The sequence below is a fragment of the Akebia trifoliata genome, chromosome 2 (genome assembly GCF_017979445.1).
Source record: "Akebia trifoliata isolate Shusen 1 chromosome 2, ASM1797944v1, whole genome shotgun sequence".
Classification (NCBI taxonomy): domain Eukaryota; kingdom Viridiplantae; phylum Streptophyta; class Magnoliopsida; order Ranunculales; family Lardizabalaceae; genus Akebia; species Akebia trifoliata.
Genome location: NC_141376.1, coordinates 25,896,654 through 25,906,753, shown reverse-complemented (window position 1 = coordinate 25,906,753; position 10,100 = coordinate 25,896,654). Strand labels below are relative to the sequence as shown.

Sequence of the window (10,100 nt, the reverse complement as noted above, 5' to 3'; positions counted from 1 at the left end):
AGTTTTGTTCGCTTGAGATACCCATCTGAATTTTTGAAACATATTCATTAACAAAAAAAAAATATTGGAATATTCATCCATCATCGGGAGCCGTTGCAATCAGGTTGACGAGTTGATTAATCAGGTGAATACAAAAATGGGGTGTCTACAATGAGTTAATGCATCGACTACCTTTGAGACAATGATGATCATCTGAGACAACTTGATCTCAGATGAGTTTAAAATTGCCCTATGTACCAATGAAAATTAGGGGTGCAACTTGATTTGGGTTGGTTCGGTTTAGAGTAAAATTAGAACCGAACTGACCAAGATCGATTCCATTATATGAGAACCAGAACCGAACCGAATTATTCTAGAACCGAATCAACCCAAACCGACCTTATTTCTGTTTGGTTCGGTTCCATGGGTTGTCATGGAAGAGCAGCAGCTTAAGAGAGAGAGGGGAACCTGTCGCTGCCTCAGGTGGCATCGTCGGAGGATGCAGCTGCAGGACGCACCGTATTAGATTTCTCATAAACCCTTTGCTTTTGCAACCATCGAAAACTCATCAAACATTGAAACAATCAAACCTGATTTTGATGAATCAAAGAGATCATCTTTTAACAGCTATGGAGAAGAAACCCTAGTTGAAATGTAAAACCCTTGAGAGTGAGAGAGAGATAGAGTAAGAGAGATGAACCTGTCCTAGTCTCACGTTGCAGTGTCGCAAGACGCACCGTCGCAGCCGTAGGTCTCACCACACAGGTCGCAGCCGGAGAGAGAGAGAGAGGCAGCTACAGGCCTCAGGTTGCGGAGACGACAGAGAGAGAGAGAGACGAGGGTTCGATTAGGTTTTGTAAAAAATAAAAAATAAAAAATAAAAATTTAGTCTTTTATTTTAAATTAATATTATTCGGTTTTTGATTTGGTTCGATTTTTTATATTACCTAAACCAAGAACCAAACCGAATTTATCGGTTTTTTATATTACTTAAATCGAAACCGAACCGATATCAGTCTAAACTGAACCAAACCAATCCAAATTATACGGTTTGGTTCGATTCTCGGTTTGAACCGAATTAAGTTGCACCCCTAATGAAAATGATTACTTAAGGTATTTGATATATTCCACATTTTTACTATGCACCAAATAATATATTGCCTAGCATTCAAAATCAGTATCAAAATCTTATATTAATTAATCAGATGTCCTCACAACCTTAATATATCCTTGGACATTTTGGAACCATTTGGGATTCTTTTATTTATATTTTGTGGGTCCCAAATCCCAATACATAGCTTTAGCTAGGGGGGACGGTTTCTTCCTATTGTCCCAGGTCACTTAACACTGAAATATTAAATAAAGCGAAACATACGATATACCCACTCTCTATGAGCCATAAAAGACTCCACAAATAACCTAACTAACATTATCAAGAAAAACATTCAAACAATGGAAGAACTAGAAGGCCTAGTTCATGGAGAAACTAACTTAAATCTAGTCGGGCAGGCTTCGACGAAGCTGGAGCTAACGGTTGACGAGGTGATTGAAGATTACGTTGGATCATGTGGGTTCTCGCAACTCGTCCATGTGTTCTTGGTGTCCTTGGCGTGGATGTTCGACTCTCAGAACACTTTAATTACAATCTTTAGTGATGCACAGCCTTCATGGGCATGCAAGGGTAGGGGCACTTGGTGCAATCGTAATTCAATCACTTCGGTATGTGGGCTCGAACCGGGGACTTGGGAGTGGAGCGGAGGGCACAGTAGCTCAACCATAGTTGAATGGGGACTCATCTGTGATCACAAGTTTCTTGCTGGCATACCGGCTTCCTTGTTCTTCCTCGGTTCACTCTTGGGTATGTATTTTTTTGTGGAAGATTTGAGATCAAAAGAGGGTATTTTGGGATGAATTATGCTAAGGGCATGCTCGGTATTTGAATATTTTTAAGGAAGGTACGTTGTAACTATGTAGCTATGGTTTTCAGTAGATCAGATCCGGATCAGTCCAATTTGGGACCAATCAGATAAGCATTGGATCAGACTCTTGTTGGATTGGGTTTTTATTGAATCTTAATATGAAGATCCAAACCCAATTCAATATGGGACCAATTGGATAATAATAGAATTGAAGTCTAGTTGGATAAGAATTATATTGAATCTCAATATTAAGATCCAAACCAAATTCATCGAAAATTGGATTGGTCCGAACCCCTAATTAATATTCTACAAAAATCTAAATAAAACTCAGTAGATTCAAACAAAATATAAAATAATTTGACATTTTTTGTTCCATTTAATCCAATTGGGTCATCATTGGATCGGAACATGGTTGATCAAAAACCAATCCAAATATCCAATAAGATATTGGATCCAAACCTTATCCTTATCTGAACCCAAATCCTCTATCCGGATCCGAAGTTATTGGATCAGAAGAGAAAACTGGCTGTAGTCGTTTATCCCACACCAAGTCTCCTGTCTTAAAAGTCGAAAGTTGATGTCCAAGTCACTCTTTTTTTTGTCTGATAATTGCCGCACTTAAAACAAAAAGTTAAAAGAGTTTGGATGCTACGTTGGATACCAATGTAATTCAACGTGTCTCAAATGCACTATTGTGCACAGTATTTTGGGCCCACTGATTCATGAATATTTGAACCTCATTTTAGTGCTCTGTCGACACTCCCTCCCTATATCACCATAAATTCTAGCCTTTGGATTATTGAAATCACACGTCAACCATTTGATAAAGTTAGCTGATGAAAAATTATCACCAATCAAGCTGATTTATTGAGTGTAGATCCACCTAAAACATTCATGGGTTAGTGGGCCAAAAAAGAATTATTATTGGAGCCTTTAATTTTAAAACTAGTGGACTCAATTGAATCTTGTAGACCTAACTTGGACAAGTATTCAGGCTCCAAATTGGGCTCTAACAAAGTTTGGTCCACCCTAAACCCGACCCATTAACAACTTTTTGGATAAGTACTCAGATTCCATATAGGACTTGAACAGAGTTTGATACACCCTGAACCCGACCCATTAACATTATTTTTTTTTAACATCTAAGTTTTATTTATTTATTTATTTTTGTTCTATCTTCTAAGTATTTTTTTAAAACTTGAAATCCAAATGAATCGAATCAAATTGGTTGAGTTTTGAGTCGACCCAGTGAGTTTTAAGAGTTTGCTTCTTAGTTGTGTGTGTGTGTGTGTGTATAGAGGTCTGAACATAGTAGCCATGGTTTTTCCCTGAAGTTATAGAATGGTTTTTCTCTTTGCAGGCTCAGTTATTTATGGCCGCTTAGCCGAAGCATATCTAGGAAGAAAGAAGACGGTCCTCCTCTCATGCCTACTGACCTCCCTTACTAGTTTCCTTACTTCCTTCTCCCCTAACATCTGGATCTATTCTTTGCTCCGTTTCTCAAACGGGTTGGCCCGATCCGGAATCGGTATCTGCTGCCGTGTCCTCTCAACAGAGGTTGTGGGCCGAAAATGGCGTGGCCAAGTTGGCCAATACGGCTTCTTCTTCTTCACAGTAGGTTTCCTTTCCTTACCCTTAATCGCTTACCCTACAAGAACCAATTGGAGAAACTTATACACAATCATCTCTGTCCTCCCACTACTCTACTCCTTACTCGTCCTCCCTTTCGTCTCTGAGTCACCACGATGGCTAATCGTCAAAGGAAGAACAGAAGAAGCCATGGAAGTTCTACAAAAGTTAGCGAGACGTAATGGAAAGAAACTACCAAAGAATCTAACGATTTCGAATCCTTCCGTTGTCAAAACTAACGAATTATCAACCACCAAGAGTCTTTGGTCTGCAAGGTGGGCTGCAAGGAGAATGATGACTATCATGATTGCTGGTTTTGAAATCGGGTTTGTTTATTATGGGCTGCAATTAAACGTTGAAAACTTGAATTTTAATCTATACTTCACAGTTGCACTAAATGCACTAATGGAGATTCCCGCCATGTTCTTTGGTAGTGTTCTCTTGAGCTTCATGGATCGACGGATTCTTCTTTCATGGTCAGCCTACATTGCGGGTGTCTCTTGCGTTCTTTGCATCTTTTTTCCGGGTAAGAAGGATTCTAAAGGAAGTTGGGCTCAATTGACACTTGAAGCAGTGGGATTCATGGCAGCTTCAACTACTTTTGATCTTCTATATGTTTATTGTGTTGAGTTGTTCCCCACAAATGTAAGGAACTTTGCCGTATCTTTGTTGCGCCAAGCATTGATGTTAGGAGCTTCTATCTCTCCTCTTTTGGTTGTTCTTGGTCGTTTGAGCCCATCGATTTCGTTTCTTATGCTCGGAGGCCTTGCAATCTTTAGTGGTATGTTGATGTGGTTGTTGCCTGAGACTAGGAATGCACCACTGTATGAGACATTAGAGCAACAAGAAGAGGAGGAAAGGATAAGTACCATTTCTGATTCAGGGTTAGAACTTGGGAAACAGTGATAGAAACTTGTGCCTTTAATTGTAAAAAGCTTCATGTAATTACAGTTGTGCTAATGTATATTTGTGAGTCTTTGTGGTTTCATCCATGCATTCTACTTCCTTTAAATATGAATCCATAATCTAAACGTTATCATCAATAATTATTTTTACGATTCAAGCATTAGAGCCAAGCCTTGAGCCATCGAGATTTGGTTCTCTCTAATTCTAGACTCACATTCTTCCTTCTTTTCTACCCTTATGGATGGCTCTTGAATTTAACATCCCATTTTGAGGAAGGTTGAAGCTAATCCATTCTTTTAAAGTTAATTACTATTTTCCTATCAAGGGGATCCCCTTGATCAATCCTAACTCAATTAGGGCTCCTAATTATTGACATTCTTATAGTTAGAATCTAATATTTATAGAAATATCAAAACCTAGAGGCCTAAGGGTCATACTTAAGTTGTGGAAGTGACATATTAAGCTGATTGAGATATAATGTGAATTCCAATTTAAAAAAAATAAGCAATGCGATTTTACAAAACAATTAAATTGCATTCCAGTATTTTATTATTATTTTATATACATGATCACTGAAGGTCCCCAGTGGAGGAGTTGCCACCTAGTTTAGATATAAAAATCATAAATAAATCTAAAATAGATCGGGTTAGTCTACGAATAATAGGTAAGAGGTCAGATTACGGGTTTCGGAAGGTGTTACGCACCGAACCCGCCTGATCAAGATGATCAGTCTCTACTACGATCCAAAAATATCCTATGGTTAACATTTAAAGACTAAAGGTCAAACTAGGGTCTAATTATCATCAAATTGCATCGGATTTACTAAACAAATCTTACGACTAAAATAATTACATGGATTCTCTAATTTTGCTTAGTGGAATCCTACGATTGATAAGGCTTACGTGGCACCAAAATTTAGTGGATCGATTTAGTCACATTTTGGAGGAGTATGAAATCAATTTTTAATGTCATGTACACAAAATTCGTGAATTGGCTCATTGACGACATTTTATCAAAGAATTTCGATTTTTGAATCGTCACGTGTATTAAATTAGTGAGTTGACCCACACATTTTTAATCAAAGAAATTCAATTTTTGAATTGCCATATATATTAAAAATCAGTGAATCGACCCATAAATTATTAATCAAAGAAATCTTGATTTTTTTTTAAATTGCCATGTGTATTAAAATCAGTGAGTCGACTCACATGCTCAATTTCATAGGAAAATTCTGATTTGGGACTTCCAAAGCATACAAAAATCAGTGAGTCGACTCGTTGATTTTTATTGAGAAAATCGATTTTAAATCTTACGTGTACACAAATAATCAATAAGTTGATTAATATCAATGTTAACGAGTTGGCCAAATAACATAAAAAATTGATGAATCGACCCGATAATGTTAAAAATGATGAGCCGGTCCACCCACTTTATGTAGAAGAGTTAATTCAATCAATCTATCAACACCAAAATGGACAAATCGATCCACTCAATTTTCAAAAAACTTAAAGATTGCCATTAGTGTCACGTATACCAAAAATTGACGAATTAGTTCAAATGCATAAAAATACAAAATCAAGAATCCATAAAAATAAACTAAAATAAAAAACAAATAAATAAATAAAATAATTTACCTTCACCGAATAATTTTGGATGCGTAGATTCTTTCAAAACAAACATTGAAATAGTGTGTGATGCTAAAAATGTAGGAAGAAGATGATGATTACTACGGGGTGTTGCCGTTGTGGGATGAGATGGCTGAGGCTATTTTGGATATTTTTTTATAAAAAAAGAAAGAAAAAAAGGAGAGGTGAATAATCAGTCGTTGTTGAAGGAGGTTGAAAGAGACGTTGGACAAGAGTTTAATGGCAGAATCGTTGGCTTAGAGAAAAGTTTAATAGTAAAAAAATGTTGGCTATTAGAGAGGAATTTAATGGTGAAATCGCCTCGACCCCCGCCGTCCGCTAAATAGCGAATAGGGGTCCGATTACGTATCTCGGAGATTTTTAAAGAATAGGGAGTCGCTATCTAGTTTAGGTCTAGAAACCATAGATAACCCCAAAATGGATCGGGTTGGTCCACGAGTAATGGGTACAGATTACGGGTTTTAAAAGGTGTTAGACACCGAACCCGCCTGATCAAGATGATCAGTCTCTACTACGATCCAAAAATATCCTATGGTCAACATTTAAAGATTAAAGGTCCAATTAAGGTCCAATCATTATCGAATTACATCAGATTTACTAAACGAATCTTACTACTAAAATAACTACATAGATTCTCGAATTTCGCATGATGGAACCCCACGATTTAGTAAGGCTTACGTGGCACCAAAAATTAATGGATCAATTCAATTACATTTTGAAAAGTATGAATTTGATCTTTAATTCCATTTGCGCAAAAATCAGTGAGTCGACTGATTAATTTTAATCAAAGAAATTTGATTTTTTAAATTGTCACGTGTATTAAAATCAGTGAATTAGCCCACACATTTTTTAATCAAAGAAATTTAATTTTTTTAATTACCACATGCATCAAAATCAGTGAGTTTACTCACAAATTATTAATCAAGAAATTTGATTTTTTGAATCGTTACGTGAACTAAAATCAGTGAGTTAACCCACAAATTATTAATTAAAGAATTGATTTTTTCGAATTACCATGTGAACCAAAATCAGTGAGTTGACTCACGTGCCTACTTCATAGAAAATTTTGATTTTAAACTTTCAATGTACACAAAATCAGTGAGTTGACTCACGTGCCCATTTCATAGAAAATTTTGATTTTAAACTTTCAATGTACACAAAATTAGTGAGTTGACTCATGTGCCCATTTCATAGAAAATTTCGATTTTAAACCTCCAATGTACACAAAATCAATGAGTTGACTCACGTGTCCATTTCATAGAAAATTTCGATTTTAAAATTTCAATGTACACAAAATCAGTGAGTTGACTCACGTGCCCATTTCATAGAAAATTTCTATTTTAAACTTCTAATGTACACAAAATCAGTGAGTTGACTCATGTGCCCATTTCATAAAAAATTTATATTTTAAACCTCCAATGTACACAAAATCAGTGAGTTGACTCACGTGCTCATTTCATAGAAAATTTCTATTTGAAACTTCCAATGTACACAAAATCACTGAGTTGACTAACATGCCCAATTTCATAGAAAATTTCAATTTTTGACCTCCAAAGTACACAAAATCAGTGAGTTGACTCACGTGCCCATTTCATAGAAAATTTCTATTTTAAACCTCCTGTAGATACGTGATTTTGCAATTATGATGGTCACATCTACTAAGGTTTGGAGTCGCCACCATTCATATTGTAAGTGGGTGTGAATGGTCACCTGATGCACATGCTTTGAAAATTGTGTCATTCTTGGCACGTAGTAACTCGTGATGGATAAAGTACTAGTCAAACCTTGAGGTCGGGGTAAGCAGCTCGATTGAAAAAAAAGGGAAGGTGTTAGGCACCATTTTCTCCCCGCCAAGTGGCTATAACCTCAACTTAACTCGATCATTTCGATTAAAAAAATAAAAATAAAGTTTCACATGTTGTGCATTTGTACCCTTAATGGGGATTTGCTTTCGGCTCGATCATAGGATCATCTCATTGAAGGAGATGATCCTAATAAACATGAGTCTTGGGCATAACTCATACTTGAAAAGGGTGGGCTAAGATTATGGATCCTTTCTCATGGGTTGAGAAGGATCCAATTTCCAAATGCCTTAAAACAATTTAAGGATAAAATTGATTTTATTTTTAAAAGGGATTATAACCTTCATACTTTCGACCGGATCGAAGTTCAATTTACCAGAGATAAGGCAGGGGAGTATTACATCTTAAAGGCCTTCTAAAAAATAAAAATAAAAGAGGAAGAGGGCAATAGAAGAGGGGATGTAGAGGGTAGAGAAGAAGAGGGGGGTACACTTTGAACCCACCTTGATGCTTATCCTTTTCTTCCATTTCTTTTCTTCTTCTTCTTCTTCAATGTCTTCTTAGGTCTTTAATGACTTTTGAGAGTAAGATTCCACTTTTAGAAAACAATATGAGAGAGTAGTGAAGAAAACAGTAGAGTTGAGTTGAATTTTTTTTTCCTTTTTTGAAACTTGGGGGGAGAATTATTAAGACTTGGTAACCATTTTTGGGAAGAGGATGGGGTATTTATAGTGTTTGGAGAATACCTTGGGGGTATAATGGGATGAAAAATTGGGAGAATGGATAATGACATGGGTTTTAAGGATGGAGGATATGAAATTTAGAGTTAAAGGGAGGGTAATTGTGTAATAAAGGGAAATGGATTGTATTTTGACCCAAATGGTTTGGATCTTACCCGAATCCATTTGGGTAGAGTGTTTGGTGAGATGAGATGAGTGATGGTTGATGGAGAGAATGGGGGTGTAAGGTGTTAGATGTTTAATTGAGTGTTGGGTTGATGGAAGAGGTAAGGTGTTTAGATTTGGGGGGATGGGTAGTATAAGAGGTTGGTTGGTTGGATTTTGGAAGAATTAAGGGGATGATGACATGTGGCAAATGGGGAGGTGATGAGATTGATTGATTGGTGATGGTGGTTGTTTGATTAGAAAGAAGGGTATGAGTTAGTTTGGTGATGATGGTGGGAGGTATGGGTTGAGGTGATTTGGTTAGAGTGTTTTAAGTGAAAGTGAGGGGTTGAGGTGTAGAATATATGGGTTGTGATGTGGGTGGTTGATGGTGTTAGAGAAGAGTGATAGGTTATGTTAGGGTAGGGTAGGGTATGGATTGAGGTGTGGGTGTTTGATTGTGTTAGAGAAGGGTGATGGGTTAGGGTATGGGTGGTGATGAGTTGAGGTGATTTTTGGAGAGTGGTGATGTGGTTAGTTGATTTTTTAGAGAAAGGTGATGGAGATAGGTGATTAGATGAGGGAGGTGGGAGGGGATGATGACATGTGTCATCCTTTGATAGAAGAGGGTGATTGGTTGATGTGGATAGTGGTTAATGGGTTATGGGTTATGGATTAGAGGTGGATTGGATATGGATGTCTTGTGGGTTTTGTAGTGTTGGGCTTGAGTTTTAGAGATGCTTTGTAAGTTATTTTGGATTGGATTTTTGAGGGTGGATAGGTTTTAGGATTTAGGTGATACATGATTGATTTTAGGTTAGGGGGTAAGGTGAGAAATTGGTTTTTGGAAAATTGAGGGTTCATGGGTTTTAAACAGGTTTAGGGTATCAGTGGATTTGGAGGATGGAATGGTAAAAGTAGAGGAAGGGTAGGCATCCCATGTCTCATTTTTTTTTTTAATTTACTAATTTTTTTGAGATTTTTGCAATAATTGGTTTGACCAAAAATGTCACGTGTTGGCAAATCGGGCCTTTTAGGTCCGTTCGATAATTTTATCGAGCATTCGGGTATTCTTGGATACAAGGGCGGCGTGGTGGGGGTTGAAAAAATGTAGGGTAGGTCAAACCCCTTTTTTGGGCCCCCTAGACCGTTAGGAGATTTTAGGGGCCTCGATTCGATCAACATGTCCCTTTTAGTGATTCAGACTTTCGAGGCCCGTTGGCCAACTTTGTCAAAAAAAAAAAATTTACTGGAGTGGGGTAGATGGGAGCATGCCGAATCTTTTCAGGTGGACCCATTAGACCATCAGGGGGTCTTAGGGGCTTGATTTTGATG

The 10,100-nt window shown here is 37.2% G+C and overlaps 1 protein-coding gene across 2 annotated transcripts; it reads left to right on the top strand.

Moving 5' to 3' along the window:
• Positions 1–1,385: 1,385 nt before the first annotated feature.
• On the top strand, positions 1,386–4,515 carry LOC147409984 (organic cation/carnitine transporter 1-like). 2 transcript variants are annotated; one of them, XM_086460215.1, is made up of 3 exons: positions 1,386–1,837; positions 3,259–3,853; positions 3,962–4,515. In XM_086460215.1, exons 1-3 carry the CDS (start codon positions 1,432–1,434, stop codon positions 4,431–4,433), a joined length of 1,473 nt encoding a protein of 490 aa, XP_086316341.1. In that variant the 5' UTR covers positions 1,386–1,431; the 3' UTR covers positions 4,434–4,515. The 2 variants fall into 2 exon arrangements, with proteins under 2 accessions (XP_086316341.1, XP_086316336.1); XM_086460210.1 differs by having other exon boundaries at positions 3,259–4,515.
• Positions 4,516–10,100: the final 5,585 nt, after the last annotated feature.